Source organism: Pteropus medius, unplaced genomic scaffold (assembly GCF_902729225.1).
Source record: "Pteropus medius unplaced genomic scaffold, Ma_sr-lr_union100, whole genome shotgun sequence".
Taxonomy (NCBI): Eukaryota; Metazoa; Chordata; class Mammalia; order Chiroptera; family Pteropodidae; genus Pteropus; species Pteropus medius.
This window is the reverse complement of record NW_024356249.1, coordinates 18,126,029-18,146,063: the sequence shown is the minus strand read 5'-3', so window position 1 is coordinate 18,146,063 and position 20,035 is coordinate 18,126,029. Positions and strand designations below refer to the sequence as shown.

Genomic DNA, 20,035 nt, shown 5'->3' with positions numbered 1-20,035 from the left:
ACTAGCAAAAAATATATAAATATATATATAAACATATATATATAATATTCTATTATATATGTAAATATATATAAATATATATAAAATAGAAATGCTAAATAAAACAGATTTATTTTCATTGTTAATTATTCAATCTCTTATATAGCACAGAACACAATAGCTTGCATGGTAGAAATTCAATATACATTTTTTTGTGCTAGGTCACTAAATGCTTGATCATCTTTTACAAAAGATGATGGTTCTACAGTATCTGGGTTTTACTAGCTGTGTAATCTTAGGCAAGTTATTTAATTTCTCTGAGCCTTGGTTTCCTTGTGTTTAAAATGGGTATATTGGTACTAACTCCTTCATTAGGTTTCTGTGAGGATTAAGTAAGGTAATAAGTAAAAGTACTTAGTCTACTCCCTGGCATGTAATAAAAACAATACATTCAGTTGTGATGGTTTTATCATTTATAATTCCTTAAGAACAAGGAATCATGTCCCCTTCATCTTTGTATCGAATTGGAGGTATATTTTGTAGGAATGAACAAATGGATGTGAACAGTTTCACAAAGAAAGTGATAATGTGGCCATAAAGGATTATAAAGTTTGTAAGTATGAGCAAGGTTCTAGGCAGGGAGTTGTGGACACAATATTCCAGGATCCCAGGCAGATATATTATGAACAAGTACAGAGATAGGAGCTAGAAAAAGTTGGGGGGCAAAAGACAGAGGAAGCCATGTGTTAGGAAGTATTAGGAGAAAGAGAGAAAGACTTGACAAGCACTGAAATGGCCCAATGAGGAATGGGTTGACTCTTTTGAGCTAGGAAGGGGTGATGAAAGAGTGACACAAAAGTATACTGCTGCTGGCAGCATGTGGACAATGAACATCATGCAGGCAGAATCCAGAGCAGAGAAATGGGCTAAGAAATCCTCCATCTATACTGTGATAAGAGCAAATGAGAAGGACACTGGGATAGTGTGCCGAATTCAAGAGAGAAGAGAAAAATAACTGGCATAGATATTAGTGCAATACGACCTTAGTATTCTCATCCTAAAAATGTGACATCTTCGATAATTGGTCAGACCTAGAAAACATTTTTTATACTGTCTCTGAAAAAGTGTATACTATAAAGTTGTTATATAAAAAGTTGAGAAATATTAAACGACTTTACAGGAAACAATAATTTGAATATCTTACATGTAATCATTACATATAAATAAGTAGTATGTACATTACCCTTACAAAATTATCTTCTATTTGTTATAAACCTTAAACATTTTTGACTAACAGATATTTTATTCACCTTGTTCTTGTTGATAGATGTTCTTAAAAGCAAAGCAACACTTATGTTTAAATATTCAATCTTACATTCTTGATTTGTTCAAATTGGATGGATTTCTGTTGTACAGATTCAACTTATAATAAAATTTTTTTAGACATTTCCAAAAGGCAAGATCACAGTCCCTATGATGCTTATAAGCTTTTGGACCACATTTTAATGGAATGGCGCATTGGTATATATATTTCCCTTCTGAGCCAAAACAAAAAAGCACTATATTCTTATGGATAGGAGTCATTTTTCCCACTCATTTAATTTATTCTATATTTGGTTACCACAAAATCCAAATTGCTTTTTTGTTTTTCATCTGATATGCAAGGCATATTGCCTGTCACAGTGACACGTGACCATCTTTGAGCATTCCATAGAGGCCTTGCAGTCTCCACTGACCTGAGGAGTCAGCTTCAGGAAAGAGACTAGTCAGGCAATGAACAATGGTGCTCTCTTTATGCTTCCTTGAGTCCCAAGAATTACTCTTTATACCATACATACATGACATTAAATAAATATCAAATATTTGCACATCCTAATTTTTCTATTGGTGAACAGTTTCTTAAAAGAGAGATAGAAGGTCATTGTGATTTATAGTTTCAGGTCTATTTTTTGCTGTGCAATCAATCCGACCGTGTCACCTTGGCCAAGCTATGTAACTTCTCAGGGCCTTGGCTATTTCATTTGTAAGCCAGGGCAAAGGACATAGGTGATCTCCAAGGACCTCTCAGCTTTAGAGATGAGTTTGTGAAAACTTCAAACAATTTAGAAAACAGAAAACAGATACTATTTGTAAGACAGAAATGGAATGTTTGATTAATTGTATGAAATTGAATTTTAACTGGCCCAGTTCATTCAGTAATTTTTTTTAAATTAAAATTAAACCTTATGTTAATGTTAGACAATAAACTGTAAACAAAAGATCTACAGAATTTCTAAATGGTATCAAATTCACTACATCTAAAACTTTTGAATGTCTAATTTCAACAGTTTTCTTTCCTCATAATTTTGAATATATATCCATCTAAAATAAAATTAGTTAATATATAACATATTGGTATACATTTGATAAATATTATGTATAAATTATTAGACTATTAGAAAAAGTTAGACATACCATTTCCCAAGCAATTATATAGAAAGATCAAAGTTTAAATGAGTTATTAGTATTATTCCTTTAAAGACTATGGGTTGTAGTAGCTATTCTTATAGAAAGAAGTAAAATAATTTGTGCTGAACTCTATGATGTTTTTATATTTTTACTTTTATCTTCACATCAGCCCACTTACATTAATTCAGGAAACATTTATTGAAAATATACTATGTACAAAGCCTTTGTGTTAATGAGCAAAGTATAGAGCAAAGTTATGGTGTAGAAGAGGAAATGAATGTTATAAAAATGCTCACAAATTTATATATTATTTTAATATTCACTATAAGCTATGAAAGTTAAGTCCAGGTATTATGAGACCATATATAAAGAGTCTTTATTTGGTTTTGAGGATTTGAAAGATGACAGTTAGAGGGAGTGACACCTAATTTGAAACTTGAAGAATGTAGTTGGCCTCGGGAACACCATAGGAAATGAGAGTCTTAGTAAGGGAGAAGAGAATGTGTGAAGAAACTGAGGGAAAAAAAGAAAGCCATGTGACCAGAATAAAAAAGAGAGAAGCGTGAAGACGGGAACTAAATGAGCCAGAAGTAGAAGATGCTAAATCATGTAGGATCTGTAGACCATCAAGGATTTTATGTTTTGTCCTGAGTGCAATGGAAAGCCACTGAAGATGTTTTAAAAGGTTAATGACATGATCCAATTTATACTCAAAGTGACTACTTTGGTCGCTAAATGAGAGTAGAATGGAAGGGAGGCAAGAATGAAAGGAAAGAAGTCAGTTAGGAGGTTCTTACAGTGTTTCAGAGAGAGACATTGATGGCTTTAACTATGTGGTAGAAGTAGAGATAAAGAAATAAATGAATTTGAGATATATTTTGGAAAAATAATCCACAGGACTGATGATTGATTCTGTGTTTGTGAGGATCAAGGAGAAAGATAAGTTGTGGATGACTCTCAACCTTCTGCATTGAGGCGATGAAGGAGCCACGTATCAAAATGGAAAGCCTCGAGGTAGAGTAGATGTGAGAAGAAAGGTGGCATTTCTCCATTTTACTGTGAAAACACTGAGACTCAAAGAGGTTGGGTTCCTGTTCATAGGTGTGTCTATGGCCTGAGCTGCATCACTATACCATCTTTGCAAGCCACATTACCTTTAATAACTTCTGTGTCTGCTTTGATGTTATGATACCTTTGGCCTCTGTCCGCAGTCCTCCAGATAATGACACTATTCCATTGTGCTGTGTTTTATTGGATATGTAAGTCTTCTTGAAACTTACAAAGACACTGTAGCCCATATAGAACCCTTCAACTCAGGTCCTGCACGGGAAGAGGAAGCTAACCTCTCCATCAGCAGTCCAGGAACTGAGCTGTGGCCGAGGGATAGACAGCAGTGCTTTGAACAAGAACATGTTACTGAGTGTTCATGGGCTCTTTATGGACCCATAGGGTTGATCCTGCCCAACCTTTAATGTTTCCTGAGCTCCAGATCAGAGAATAAACTTGGTTCACACAGGACTTGAGGCATTTTGCTATGATGGTGGGGAGCACCGGTTTGAAGGCAAACACCGTTGGGTTCTATTAGCTAAGTGACCTTGTGAAAGTCATTTAACTTCTCCCAGCTGTGATTTCTTCGTGGGCAATAATAGGATCTATTTCATTAGGTTGATATGAAGATGAAGAGATGTAAAAGCCTTACCTGGCACATGATAAGCCTGTCATAAACCAGAGCTCTGTGTTCCAGCTGCTTCGTTCCCAGTGGAGATAATTTTTCTGAAGCACATAATACATTATCTGATAGTTGATAAACCCTCACAGTTGTTCATTTTCGTCCTTCTCAATAATGCTAGAAATCTTTGATTCAATGAAAAAAAATGTAAAAAATAGTAAATGGCAAAATTCCATTGGCAAGTCTTTGACCTTTAGATACTAAATGATGAATTAACTCAAGTTCTCAGAACCACTTCCTGTTTAATTCTCTTTAGTTTATCAGAATTCACTGATAATGCCCTTTGTCTGCTCTCTTATTTGGACATTACTTTCATTTACCTGGAAACTTGGAGGAGCATGTACGGATATATCCATCTACATCTTATGATCTTAAGAGTCATCTATTTATCACTTATATCCACTTCCGTAAAGCAATGTAGGCACCTCTTAAGATGTTATGATACCTTTTGATGCAGGTTGAGTAAAACCAGCCTAAGGCTTCTTGTCGCCCTCTCTAGAGGGTTCCTGAGATATTCGGCAACAACTTTGTTCTTTAAGCCATAAATTATGCCCTGGGAAAGGAGGTCTTTAATGTGACCCTTGAACTTGGTTGCCATGGTGAGGACATTCTCATTCTGCCTGAGAGGCACAGACACTATTAATCTGAGGCAGACTTGCTTTGTACATTTCCTTACAGATCTGAAGGGAATTGAGCATTGTCTCTTAGTCTGAGACAATTTGTGAAAATTAGTCTTAAGGAAATTCAGTTCTTATTCTCCTTACTGGATGTTACTAACCAAAGGCAAAGAAAAAAAATATTCTGAACATTAACATCAAAAATATTTTTCAGTTCATCCATAGGCACAAAGAGAGAACTAAATATTATTATTGTTATATCAGCATTTCTCAGTGAGATAGTGATTTTTTTAAAAACATTTTTTAATCATATAGGTCGACCTCATTGATTTCCAAGTCGTGGCCCTCATTTGTGAGTGTCCGGTTTTGGAAATAGAGGTACGCCTTGGTTTATAGATGAGATGAACATGTTGTGTCTTTAAAGAAGTGTCTATAAATTTAAACAATTTCAAAGTTCCTTAGGAAGCTGGGTTTATAAAAGAAATCCAAGGAAAAGACATTAACAAAGTAGAAATTTGTTCTAACAATTGTGATTCATAATCTTATAATTTTTAACTGTTTAATTTTTAGGAATAAAAAAATGTAATTTCCCACAACTTACAATGATCTTAATTTTTTATCCTAAGGATATTGGGATTTGAAACATATTCACAAGGGGCTTCAAATGTAGCTATATGTTATTTCTTTAAAAAAATACAAAGCACAAACAGAGACTCATGAACATGGACAATGGACTAGTGGTCACCAGAAGGGAGGGGAAAATTTTTTTAAAAATAATAAAAAATAAAATGTTAAAAATAAATAAATACATACTAAAAAAATTAAAATAAAATAAATAAATACAAAGCAAATAGAATAAAATTTTCAAAATTTAAGAAAACAAAATGGTAAGTACATGGGTGGGTGTTACATTAAATGTTTTTTTTTCTGCTTGAAACATTTTACAATAAAATAGAAAAAATATAAAAAAGATGTTTAGTTTATTCATATTTTCCTATTTTTCTTCTATTGCTATAGAAAGTATTCATCTTTTCTGGAACGTTTAGAAAAAACTTGGATCCCTATGAACAGTGGAATGACCAAGAAATATGGAAAGTTGCAGATGAGGTAAGGATGCTAACTGAAATATTTATTAAAAAGTACACACACAGGAGTGGTTGTCATAGCAGAGATAATTTTACATACCTTAGTGCACGTGTATGTGTGTATGTGCCTATGTGTGTGTGTGTACAACTTTAAAACAGAGAACTCGAACACACCTGGAGCACCCAGTACTTTGGACTAGGCCTCCCTCTATCCTCAGTGTTTAGTCACCAACTATCAGGCCCCAGAGATAACATTACTTTGGCCTTCTTCCCTACCAATGTGCATCAAAGAGACATGTTCTAGGAGAGACCCGTGCACCGTACCTGCACCAGGATTATTCTGGATACAGAGAACCTTCTTCTGTACTTTCTCATCTACTCCCTGTCTGGGTTCTGAAGTTTCCCCAGCATAAGGAGGAGGCTTTGCTTTGACATGATGTACTCTGGGAAGCATGAGTTTAGCGCAGATGGATGGTGATCATTCGAGAGCACCTGCAGATGACTACTGTCTTCTCCAGGAGTCGACTGCCTTTAGGGATGTGGTGGCTACGAGTGCTTCTAGGCACAATGTCACATGACTTAGATGTGGCACAGTCCATTCTTTGAGGTCATAGGACACTATATAGTACATATATTGATTTAAACAAAATCAAAATTCCTAAACAACATTCTTTATTCAGTAGGTGATTTATTATAATTGAAGGTATTATACAGAGGAATTTGGGGTGATGGGAGAGGACGAGAGTGAAATTCTTGGTTTCCTTAACAGAACACTGTAGTTATAAACTGACAAGTCTTAAAATATAGACATTATATTAAAGAAAGGGAGAACATAAATCATCCTATTTCATTAACTTGAGATTTAAGTCCAAAGCTTTGGATGGTGACAGGCTACAACTGTGGGTCCTAAGAATGTTGCGATTCGAAAGTCTCCTTAAAGAACAACGTTATCCCACTATTTCCTGCATTTTGGGTCCTTGCCATAGCCCGGTTCTGTTTATTCCAAATGTTCTTTCCTTTTCTGCCTCTCTTCAGAATGGATCTTGCCAGGAGCTTTGGAATGTCTGTGAGCGTTAAACACCTACCTATTGAGTGCCCAGCCTTAACATGCCCCTAATAAAATGCACTCAGTTTAATTATTCTCAGTATCAAAGTTTCCTTATTACCCAACAAACAGAGGTTTTAAAGAAAACATTAACTAAATTGCAAATGACACATTTTAAGACCTTTGATGTGACTTCAGAGAATGAACTATAGGAACACGATGTGATGGGAGAGAAACTTGGGAAGGAAGATAGTAGACTTTATAAAATAAAATCTGCACGCATTTCCAGTCACAATAAAAAGTACAGGAAATCAAGATAATAGAAACATCTAACATTTTAGAAGACGTTAAGATTTTAAATATCAATATAATACAAAATTTTACCTATTTAGATTTTTATTTAATCAAATGTATTTAGGTATATCTTCTTACTGATCCTCTTTTTAATAATTTGCCATTCACAAATGGAGATGTTGATGCTGTCTGTACATTAATATTATGTGCTTTGAGCAGCAGCGATATGTTTTTATTGCCGAGGCCTGAAAATAGCATACAAACAGATAAGCAACTGCTGAGAGAAGCAGAAAAGGCATTGGTTAAAAAGTTGTAGGGCTGAGCTTTAGTTCTAAGTGAATGATCATATAACATATCCAAACAGGAATATTTGGGGAGCGTTTCAGTTTCTGAAATGGACAGGATACTGGGATAGAAGGTGTAAACCAGGATATCATGGGGCAAACTGGGGTATATGTCATCTCATTGGGTCATGTCTGTGACCTTGATGTAACTTGTGTCTCTAGAGGAAAATAAACTGAGTAATGGCTGGTAGCCAGACTCCTGAATCTTATTCCAACAGTGCCTCCTTCATAATTCCCCTTTGCCCTAAATGAAAATCACAAGTACATGCAACGACAACACCAGGTCATGGAACACTTTACTCCTAGCTTGGATCTGGACCCAAACTCTAGTGCAAAACCTTGTCCTTACTTATCTGGACTAGATCATGCGAAGCCATGGCAATATCATGCCCAGTTACTAGCTCTAAGGTTTGAAAGCAAAACTGACCCAAACAGCTCCCTGTCTCTTTGTGCCCTAGGTCCCCACCTTCATCTTGGTGCTGTGTGAGCTGAGATGGTCTAATTTCCCCATCCCCAAACAACTCAGGGCCAGATGGCTTCTCCCCAGGAGCACTGACTTTACCAGCTGTATAGACAAAGAGAATCTCAAAAGAGACTGAATCCCAAGGGTGAAAAAAGACCCCTAGCATTGTGGCCCAATAAATTAGTAACGCTGTTGTAACTTTAGGGGCTTATACATATAATGGGCCTATCCCGGTGCCTGGCAAATAGTAGATGCTAAGTACATGTTAGCTATTTAATCATGTTTCCATCTGGTGTTCACCTGGCCATCTCTTACATATTGTGGTTTGATAGACTCGTAATAGTTATCTTATTTTATTTATTCTCCCTGGGAAATTTCATGCGTCCTCTTGGCTCTAACTAGTACCTCTGAGCTGCTGACTCCCAATTCTGCCTGTTCCCATATAAGTGAGTTTATGTGCCCCACCTATGCAACTGTCCTGCATTCCTAATGACAGTGGATGGCTTCACCACCCTCTAGTTGCCCAGAGCCAATACCTGGGATTCATCCTTGACTCTTAATTTATCCACTTGTATCCACATATTCAAGTCCTGTCAAGGCTGTCTCCTACAAATATCAGAATATATTCACGTGTTTTCATCAATATCTGACACCACTATAACTCTCATGTGGATTTTTGAAAGAGCCTCCTGGCTGGTTTCCCTCTCATTGGCTCCCTGCAGTTCATTCGGCTCTTTACAGAGCTGGTGATCTTTCTAAACCCTGCATGTGATTTCTTGTTTCTCCCCTTCCTATGACTCCTTATTGCACTTTGAACAAAGTCCACAAGGTCCTTTGTGATTTGGTCTCCGCCTGCCTCTCTAAACTCAGTCTCCAACCTTCCCCACTTAACCATGATTCAGGATTGTATTGGATTTCTTTGTTTTCTCTAAAACAACAAGAGTTCTTTGTTCTCCAGAAGCTTTTTCACATGCTCTTCTCCGTACCTGGGAAACCTTGCCAACCCCTCACTGCCTACTCCCGCTCATCATTCAGGCCTCTCTTTACACATCACTTCTTTCCAGAAATCTGCCCTGATGCTCCAAGTCTGAGGGAGGAGCCCCTCCTAGGTGTACCCCATTCCTCTATCCCTTTCACAGCATTCTTCACACAGAATTTACACAGACGTTTACCTTTTAACTTGTCCATGTCTGCCACTGGCTTGTGGGTTCCTTGAGGGCAAGGATGATTTCTATTCACTGAGGTATTTCCAGTGCATAGAATAGTGTTGGGCACATGAATGGTGTTCAGTAAATACTAATTGATTGAATGAATAAATGAAAGTTAATTCATTTATTTAAGTGAATAAAGGGTTCGTGTGTAATATATTGTGAAAATAGCCTTGTGGTTAATACACAACAGGTGTCAGCATTAACAGTGAAAATACTGAACCTTCAGAAGACTGAGGGACTGGGCTGAGGTTATTGGTGGATGCAGGACCAGCTGTACCCCTTGACTTCTTGTTCACAGGGTTTTACCACAGCGACCTGCCTCAATGTTATCCATAATCTAAGCAGCAGGTCTGTTGGTTTTAGAATAAAGCCTCTTTTTTTGGTAATTGCTGGCTTTTTAGATTACTTATATTTTCCTCCCTTACACATTGATAGCTGAGTAAGTTATTTTAGAGATCTAGCTAAGTAGCAGAAATGGTGGCCTTTTAAGTTGAAAATTTGCCCTAGAGAACCTGTAGAGTAGCAAAAGGAGAGTCTAAAGGAGTTGAGAGTGTCTGTGTTTATAACTGCCTGCCAATGGACTATTCAATCCAGTCACAATTCACTTTTCTGGGGCAGGAGGGGTGTGTGTGTGTGTGTGTGTGTGTTTCTTTGCGCAAAGAGCAAACTCTTGCTCCATAATAACATTCCAGAGTACAGCAATAGCAAAAGTCAACATTTTGAAGAAAAGGCCTGGTCCGTTACAGACTTAAATATTTTTTAGTTTGATATGTCATAAAACAAAATTTCTTCTTTCTAAATAGCAGTTTGGGAAGTACATATTATTTATTAGTCAGTGGTGTAAAACTGGCAGATTCTTTGATGTTAACATTCTTTTCTCCACAAATTGTTGATGCTTTTATTTATTTTTAATGCTAAGTTAGAATAAAAATAATTAGGAATGTTCAGATTCCAGTAATTTTTAATTCACCTTAGTTTGGACAGAGCTAAACTAAAGTTTGTATTTATTTTTAATCTATTTAAAAATGGATTATGACAGTAATATAGGTAACATTATATTGGGAATATATGTGTGTATATATTTTTACTTAAAGGATTGTGCTGCTAAAGATTACTAAATTAGGTGATCTCTATAGCAGTTTCCATTTGTCTTTTTTTCCTATAGCATTTATCTCTTTGAACAGTAATTTCCCACTTATTATTTTTCTCCTCATCTGGACTATTAGTTCTTTCAAGGCAGGGCCTAGGGTTATTCATCTTTGAATCCCGAGGTTTGCCATAGTTCCTAGAATTTAATAAATTCTTGCTGAGTCTAGAAAGAAATGCATGACTAAGCAGTCTTTTACATCCAAATAATCAGTTGGCTAATTTAATCCATTCTTATTACCATATAGAGTTGGCAACAATAACTTTGTATCTTTTAAAAAACAATTACTAGTCTATCTTGCTTCCCATTTTCTCTTCAAAGCCCATCACAATATCTGGCATAAAATAGTTAATTAAATAAATTTGTTAAATATTCATTGATTTCAAAATGTAAAGTTTTACTTTCTCTAGTGAATATGATTTTAAAATATTTTTACTATACTTAATAGTGAGTAGAACAATGAGATAGACATGTTGCAAAATATACCCTAGATTGGTCTGTCTCACTGTCATTCATTTTTAAAAGTTTTGTTCTCTAAACATTGACAGTGACAAATATTTAAGTACTTATTTACTTGTAATAAAGAAATAGTTTCATTTGGGAAAAACACATACTTTGCTCAGTTCTTTATCACAGAGCAGTGCAAAGTATAACACAGTGAAATGTCTTTCCTACTTGGGCCTTGGGAATTAGTGTGCGATTGGTGTGAATCTGAAGGAGGAATACACGCTACTACATTATTACCAAAATCGCAACTTGTTACTAGGAGTGTGGTATAAATTAATAGTATTGTAGCACATTCTGCTAACTTACCTCCCTAGGCCACTTATAAAGGTAAAATCTTAACAACTCTTATTGTCATACCAGGGTAGTGTTTCAAATACCAGGCCCATGTCCTTAGGATTTCCCAGGCTCCAGCAATACTATTAGTTACCAGGGATTAAGTGCTTGTCATGTGTCACACTTTGTGGCAACCTCTTTCTATAAATTATCTTATTTAATCCTCATTACAAGCCTTTGAAGTCTATACAAATCTTTCCCCATTTTTTTCAAGTGAGGTAAATGAGACTTAAAGTAACACACCTGACATCATTGGCAAATGAGTGATGGAATGCAGATTCAAAGCCACTCTTGTTTGGCTTCAGAGAGCTAGTCTTTGATCAGTACAGTGCTTTACTTTTTTACTGAAGTATAATTGACATATATATTGAGCATTATACTAGTTTTAAGTGTACAACATAGTAATTTGATAATCATATATGTTACAAAAATGATCACCACAATAAGTCTAGTTAAAATCCATCTAATCTGTACTTTTTTTGATGGTTAATTTGATTTAAAAAAATCCTCAAATACTCCTGATTGATCTGAAATAAAATACTGAAATATCTAGCAATGGTAAAGAACTTCTAATTTTATAATATACTTTATAAAGGTATAAGGGATTTTATAGTCTTAAAGATGAAATAGACAAATGAATGCTTGTCTTAGATCACATTCTATATTGGCAGAGCTAAAGCCAGCACTCATTCATTTATCATTTGTCATTCTCCTTAGGTTGGGATTCATTTGTCATTCATCCAAATTGTGTTTGTTTTGCTTGGCCAGGATCCTAGGAACTCAGTACATATTTGTTGAAGAAATGAACAAATGAGTTTAAGGCTGATAGTGTGTCCAGTATTGGCACTGGGGACACAGAGCTAAAATGCACATGTCTTTACCCTCAAGAAACTAACAGTCTAATGGGAGGAAACTTGCACAAATAGTAGCGTACCTAGGGACCTGACTACCCTAAAGGATAATCAGAGGTATTCGGAAGGGTATGTCAGGGTGTGTAGGGAACTGCAAGCTGTTTGGTGCTACTAGAAGTAAAAATGGGCAGGACTTGATTCTGGATGCCTTAAATGCCATGTGAGAGAGCTCATGAAGAGAATTTAGAAATTTTATTCTGTCAGCATGAGATTTAAAACAGAGAAATAGGTGGTCAAACCTGTATTTTAGAAGGATCCCCGGGGTGTTTGGGTGGTGAATTGGCAAGTTGACAACTTAGAATTTATAGTATGGTGCTTAAGAAATAATCATGGCCTGGCTTACAGTTGCTAAAATAGGGTTAGCAAAGAGGAAAAGGATTTAAGAATTATTTGGAAGACGTCTGGGGCTGGAGATAAAGATCTGAAAAATCATTAGCTTGCCTGTGGTAATCAGTACCCTAAGAATCAATGAGATCTTACGAGAATTTGGAAAGCTGGGAGTGAAGAAGACTAATATTCAAGAGACAGGGAAAGGGAGAGTTGCCCACACATGATAATAGTCAGAAATCGTCAAAGATTTGGTGGTTTCTCATAAGCCGAGGCATAGATGTTTGAAGAAGGAAAACGTTCTGAAGCATGAGGCAGTGAAGACAACAGATGCACACTAATATTTTGTGATTTCTAGATGACAAAGGAGCTAGATATTGAATAACAGCTAAAGGAGAACCTGGAGGCAAGTGAGGTTTTATTTCTATTTTAAGATAGGAGAGACTGTAGCAGGTTCACAGACTGAAGCCAATAAAAATCAAAAAGTTGAAGACAGAAAGAACTCCCCACCCAGTGTCTTTATTCACATTCTCAGCTACTTGCATCTGAAAGTAGTTTTATGTTTGAGTCTTCTGGGATACATCAGAGTAACCCCCTTGGCTAATTAATATATTCACATTCCCTACCATCCCAGGGAGATAGATGTAGTACATAGTGAGATTGCTTTAATGAGAACCCAGCCAAGGAAAAGAGTCTGCAGTATGTATCTTCTGCAGTATGTATCTCAGGCACACAGTTAATGCTTGCCGAACATGGTGATGCAGGCCATCTCTGAATCCATCACTGAATTCATGAACTTTCTTAAGCCATTATCTCATTCTGCCTGTATTACAGTTAGTATTAACATCTAACCTCTCCATACTAAATCTCAGACTTCCTAAGAGCAGAAGACAAGATCATCTGTATATCTCTTTAGCCCCCAAACGCAGCAATACTTGGCAAAAAATAAACTAATGCACATTATAAGAGCTAAGACTTCAGTCGTTTTTGTCTTATTTTGAAAACATGGGTTTCTATATCTTGTTGGCATTTCAACTTGTTTTTTTCCTATCTGCCTTAAGAAAACAAGCCGTTGACCCTAACACAATCTTCTATTCCGCCTCAATATCTAAGCACTTTTAAATCTCCTGGTAATATGCCACTATTTTAACTCCAGGTTTTTTTTTACTTCATAGTTTCATCAGTTTCTTAAAATCAGTTTTTATGAAGGGAAGGGCTGAGTAGCAACTTGCCACATGTAGCTTTAAAAAGCTCCCCAGTTGATTCTTTTATGATACTCTTCATGCTTTATTATGACAGTAGAGGATGGAATGTAGCAAAAAAGAATGTCATGATAGTGTAAACGACTGTATTTCTCTACGTATTATCTTATCTAGCATGTGTTCAGTTGTCGTGTAATTAATTGTGTACATCTTTATATGCTCTGATCCTTGCAGAGGCCATGTGCCATTTATCATTTCTTCAATCCTTATTGGAATACCACACACATATTAGGAACTCATGGAAAATTTCCTGAATGAATGAAGCACAGAGCTGAAATAAGTCTTAGATTCATCCTTTAGAGCTGCCAAGATTATACATAGCCTTTGTTCAATCAAATCCAAATAAATAGCTGGAGTGACGGAGGGGTGGTATATTTAAACCGTTAAAACTCCTTTGTGTCTTTTTAGATTGCTAACATCTTAAGTGTTTATAACCTTGTGGTATCTGAACTACCCTTTCTAAGCACAATATTCCCCGCCTCCCTTTTTTTTTTCTGCAGGTTGGACTCAGATCTGTGATAGAGCAATTTCCTGGGAAGCTTGATTTTGTCCTTGTGGATGGGGGTTTTGTCCTAAGCCATGGCCACAAGCAGCTGATGTGCTTGGCGAGATCTGTTCTCAGTAAGGCAAAAATCTTGCTGCTCGATGAGCCCAGTGCTCATTTGGATCCAATGTGAGTTTCAGAAATCCTGCTATTTAATAGCACAGCGGGAGTAGAATCATTGAGGCCTATTTCATACTGACACAGATTCCCATTAGACTATCATGTCTGCAAGTGGGGAAACCCCCTTTAGATATGAAATAAGTGCCCAGTGGAAAAGTCACCATGTGACATGAGTACAAATGCTTATTTCATAGTATAAGAGCCCTACGTTCTCTTCTGAGTGTAATTTTGGAATTTTATACAAACTCCCCCTTGTTGAGACATAATGAATTATTTAATACATAGGCATACTCTGATCCTTATGATTTTCCTTTCTATTTCATTTATGTGATTGGAAATATTTATAGCACAAAAGGACTATTAGTGATTGTACATAATGAAAAAAAAATGTTCCTCTGTAAAATTTTCTTCAAATATTTGTCCTATTTATTGATGGAAACTTAGAATCTACCCTGTGATTGGAAAGCTGATTGTGGCTGACTCCATATCACCATTATGTTAAAAGTAGGTAAAGAAAGATAAGTAATTTAAAGAACTAATCTGATAGGACAATAATTATATTATGAAAGATAAAGGCGGATTATTGATGTTATGTTATATGTGGTATTTTCTTTTCTAGAACATATCAAATCATTCGAAGAACTCTAAAACAAGCATTCGCCAATTGCACAGTGATCCTTGGTGAGCACAGGATAGAAGCAATGTTGGAATGTCAGCGATTTTTGGTGAGCATTTATAATTTACTTAAGATCTAATTTCTCCTATAATTCTTGATAACAACCTCTTATGCGATAGGTCCTACAAATCACAGCAATATATACGTTTTTCCTTAAAACGTGTCATACAGCCATCCAGCTTTACTCAAAATAGCTGCACAATTTTCTCACTTTGATCTGAGCTATGAAGTGAGATTGGAATTCAGTAAATCTAAAATAGCAGCATATCACTGTTACATTAATAAATTTGAACATCTATACTTTTCAAGTCCTTATTTGGGGATCAAGTCATAAAGAAGACTAAGTCCTGATGCTTTTAATAACTAAATCTCCCTTGGATAAGGTCCAGGGCAGACCTGGATTGTCTTGCGATCTCATGTATGGTTTTAATGCAATAGTTGAAAAGCTCATTTCTTTTTTCTAGTCCTTGTTTGAAGCTCAGGTGAGTGCCTCTCCCAACCACCTTCTCATTGTGCTTTCAGAACTGTCACAGATTCTTTCAAGTGATTTTACAAATTCCCTCGGGTTTAGTCACAAGGAAGTTCAGAGGATGATGTATCACGTCATTTCTGTTAAGGCTTTTGAGATTCCTGGAGGCAAATGCTTTCCTTACTGAAGGATTGTTATTACCATTATTATTACTGAGCTTCAGGTGACAAATTAGGGGGCCAACTCACAACCCCTTATCTTGCTGTGGTCAGGTTCAGGAGATTGGGTGAAGCCTTACTATCCTCTGGCCTTGGGTTTGCTCAATTTGAACATGTGAAGGAGCCACATTAAACTCAGGCATTCCCAGCCAATGTGGACTTGTTAAGCTTCAGTCCCCTGTTGAATTGGTTCAACTCTTTCTCATGCTGTGGACTTACACTCATTTTTAAGGTAGTATATAAGGGATCCAACAAAAATAATTCTGGTTTACAAAGCATCCTTAGTTCTTTTAAAGTTCTCTGAAGAAGCACATTGCTCAGTATCATCCTAATTTAAAAAAAAAAAAGAAAGAAAGAAAAAGAAAAAAAAAGAAAAGAAATCTTCCAGCTGCTAAGTAGAAAGTTACAGCTAATTTCACACATGGTAGAAGCTCCATAAAGCAAGAGGACAAGAGGACTCAGCAGGGAAATGAGGTATCCCTGCCAGTTCAGACTGCAAGCCTCTGGACACTGTTTTCCTTTTTGGCTTTTTTCTTCTTCTGAGCGTATGCCAGTTTCTGTCCTTGCTCTGATCCATCCACCTGCCTTCCGCTCAAGATCTCACTAACGGCCACTTCCCTAGGTCATAGAGGAGAACAAAGTGCGGCAGTATGATTCCATCCAGAAGCTACTGAGCGAGAAGAGCGTCTTCCAGCAGGCCATCAGCCCCTTGGACCGGTCGAAGCTCTTCCCCCACCGGAACTCAAGCAAGCACAAGTCTCAATCCAAAATCACTGCTCTGAAGGAGGAGACAGAAGAAGAGGTGCAGGAAACCAGGCTTTAGAGAGCAGTACGAATGGCTGCATGGACATTCATTCGTGGAGTTGGAGGAGAAAACAGTTTCTGCCTCAGAAAACAAGGATAAATATTATTTTTAAAAAGGAGTCGTTTTGGTAAGAGGAATTAAGGATGTTCACAGAAGTCTGGATAAACGGCTTCCTGGCAAGGGTCAAATTGTGTGAAAGGTACTTCGAATCCTTGAAGATTTACCACTTGCGTTTGTAAGCCAGATTTTCCTGAAAACTTTTTCCCTTTGATAGTCATTGGAAAGGTGGCTGTTAACGTCAGCGAGCTTAATTGTTCAATTTATTGCTTTGTGAAATTTGTTAATTTGTATTACTGGAGAAGAAATGTAATCATGCTACTTAGAGATATGATTAAGTAATGGTAACTGGAAACTTTAGTTTTGTTCTTTTTTTTTTCTCCACTCTCTCCAAGATATTTAAAAACACAACTACATTGTACGTTGAGCATTCAGACTGTCCCAGTTCCAAGCAAGTATTAGAATACTGTGCGATTCACATGATAGCCTGTCAAAGTCTGTACTATGTAATATCAAGGTGTCAGTCAGGAGAGAGAACTTCCTAGTCCTGAGAATCAGGGTTAGTATCACTCAGCTCTACCAAAAATCCAAATAATTCAGATACTTGGCATACATCCCTTATCTGGGAAAAGGGCTGTTACAGTCTTGTAGAGAAGACAGGATTGCTCCCTTGAAGTGGAAGTTGACATGCCGTTCCCCAGCCTCCAGAAAGTAATAAGCTCATAAGACCTCCGACATGAAGAAAGGCTGGAAAAAGTGCTTTAATGCAAATTGGTATAGAAAAACTCTTACCACAGGAGCTCCAGGTAGAACGTGCATAGGCAGATAGGACCTTGGGCGCTGCAGGTAACGTACATGACATCTGAAGGTCTGGGTGTACGTGGGGTGATAGTGTTTTCCGGCTAGCGATGCGCACTTCATACTATATATGTTTAGTGGGAGAGAGAATGGGAGACATACTGAAGAGTCAATCACAAATTAGTTTTATATGCTTCTGTTTTATAATTTTGTGATACAAATGAAATTTTCTCTAGGAAATATTTATTTTAATAATGTTTCAAACTCATATATAAATGACTGTATTTTAAGAATGATTATATTATGAATTATATTTGTATAAATTTTTTTTATATTGGAAATGTTGACCTTTATTGACACTAGCTATCTTTATGACATATTGTGTTAAAACAGGGGGGAAACGTAGGTTGATATTGGCCAGGGGCTATGAATTACCGTGATGGTGTAGAGAGAAGCTGACACAGATGTTGCATGGACCTGTATGATTCCTGGCCAGCACACAGGTTCCCTCTTAGATACAGTTCTAAAGAAAATAGTACCACAAAATCTGACCACTCTTACTAAGGACTACTGCCTCTCCAACTCCAAATTAACCCAAAAGATTGTATTCTATTTATTACTGTAAAAAAAAAGATCATGGGTCAATAAAATCCACGTATTTGTGTAAAACTTAGCTGTTTTCAGATGTGTTCATTAGTCGTGTCTCATTGATTTCTTACCTCAGTCTCTAACGATCATGGAACACACACCATGAGTCCTCCCTCGGAAACCCACACAAATTACGACACTCTTAAAAATTATTATTTTTTTTAATTGTGGTAAAATATACTAAAATTTAACATTATAACCATTTTTAGGAATACAGTTCAGTGGCCTTGAAAAAACATTCATGTTGTTGTACAACCATCATCGCCATCCATTCACAGAGCTTTTCTTACCTTGCAAAACTGAAACTCTGTAGCCATAATAGAAAAACTACCAGCCCCTAGCAACAACCCTTCTACTTTCTATCTATGTATCTGACTGCTTTAAGTACTTCATATGAGTGGAATCTAATTGTATTTATCCTTTTATGACTAGTTTATTTTACTTAGCCTAATGTCTTTAAGATTCATCCATGTTGTAGCATATGTCAGGATTTTCTTCCTTTTTAAGACTGAATAATATGACATTGTATGCATATGCCACATTTTGACTATCCATTCACTTGTCAATGAACGCAGGTTGCTTTCACCTTTTGACTATGTTAAATAATACTTTTATGAACTTCCTAGTCCTGAGTGTACAAATATCATTTTGTGTCTCTGCTTTCATGAGTTAGAATGCTTTTTATTTCTGTTTTTAAATGGAGACTTATAGAATGAATATATATATATATATATACATATTCCACACAGGTCCATTTATTTATTTGAAAGCTATTCAAATAGCAATAGCAGTCGATGGCCATGCAACCCTGAACAAGCCTGATCTCATCTGATCTTGGAAGCTAAGCAGGGTCGGGCCTGGTTAGTACATATATGGGAGACCACCTAGGAAGACCAGGTGCTGTAGGCATAAAAAAATAAAAAAATAAATAAGGGATTGTAAACTGATCAGGTCCTTGCAATCTGTGAGGTCAACCAAGGATTGCCTCACCTAAAAAACAAATAAACAAACAAAACAAATAGCAATAGCTATCTGATAGCTCTTGATAAGTGAGCAAATCTCATCAAGTAAAATACTATTTTTATACTAGATTCTGGGTGACTTTTCTTTGTCTAAATCCCTGTTTTCATTTGATGAGGCTTGTTTGGCCCCCTTTTTTCCTTGCACAGTTTCTTCATGAAAGATGCACATGCCAGAGCTAAATGGACACTAGATCCCTACCCAACACCAAGTCTTCTGACCCTGTCTTTTTTTATTTGAAGAGGTTTTTTTTTTCACATGTGACCCCAAGAGGTCAGTTTCAGAGCCTGCTCTATTCTAGTTATTCTAGTTCATTTTTTAAAAAATTAATAAACTTTATTTTCAGAAGATTTTTAAGTTCACAGCAAAATTGAGCAGAAAGAACAAAGAGTTCCCATATAGCCCCTGCCCCACACATGTGCAGCCTGTCCCACTGTCAAAACCCCACTCCAGAGTGATACGTTTGTTACAATCAACATATTATCACCCAAACTCCACGATTTACATTAAGTTTCACTTTATTACTAAGTAAAAGAAGACTTTCCTATTGGCTTCTTTTACATAGTATTGCATTTGTTTCCTTCTTAAGGCATAAAAGCCATGGGTTTTCATGGCTTGATGTCTCTTTTCTTTTTAGTGTAGAGTAATATTCCATTGTGTGGATGTGTCACAGCTAATTCATCAACTACTGAGGGACATCTTCCTATATTTTGTGTGTATGTGCACCTTAAGTATTGTTACATCTTCCTGGAGAATTGACCACTTTATCATTATGGAATGTTCCTCTTTATCTCTAATAACTCTCCTTGCTCTGAAATCATCTCTGTCTGAATATAGGTATTCCCTCTTTCTTTGGGTTAATATTAGCATGGTATAACTTTATATGTTTACTTTTAATCTTTGTATCTTTATAATAAAGTGGGTTTCTTGTAGACAACATATAGTTGGGTCTTAGTTTTTGATCCACTCTGACCATCT

The 20,035-nt window shown here is 36.4% G+C and overlaps 1 protein-coding gene and 1 pseudogene across 1 annotated transcript in view; both read left to right on the top strand.

Moving 5' to 3' along the window:
- The window catches only part of CFTR (CF transmembrane conductance regulator), a 155,010-nt gene extending 137,033 nt beyond the window's left edge, over nucleotides 1-17,977 (top strand). The window contains exons 24-27 of the mRNA XM_039860787.1: nucleotides 5,791-5,880; nucleotides 14,203-14,375; nucleotides 14,986-15,091; nucleotides 16,352-17,977. Of these exons, the coding sequence (XP_039716721.1) occupies nucleotides 5,791-5,880; nucleotides 14,203-14,375; nucleotides 14,986-15,091; nucleotides 16,352-16,552 (570 nt within the window). The 3' untranslated portion in view covers nucleotides 16,553-17,977. The remainder of the gene's footprint in view (nucleotides 1-5,790; nucleotides 5,881-14,202; nucleotides 14,376-14,985; nucleotides 15,092-16,351) is intronic.
- An 850-nt stretch (nucleotides 17,978-18,827) lies between these two features.
- LOC120601320 (uncharacterized) lies at nucleotides 18,828-18,946 on the top strand (annotated as a pseudogene).
- The last annotated feature ends 1,089 nt before the right edge of the window (nucleotides 18,947-20,035 follow it).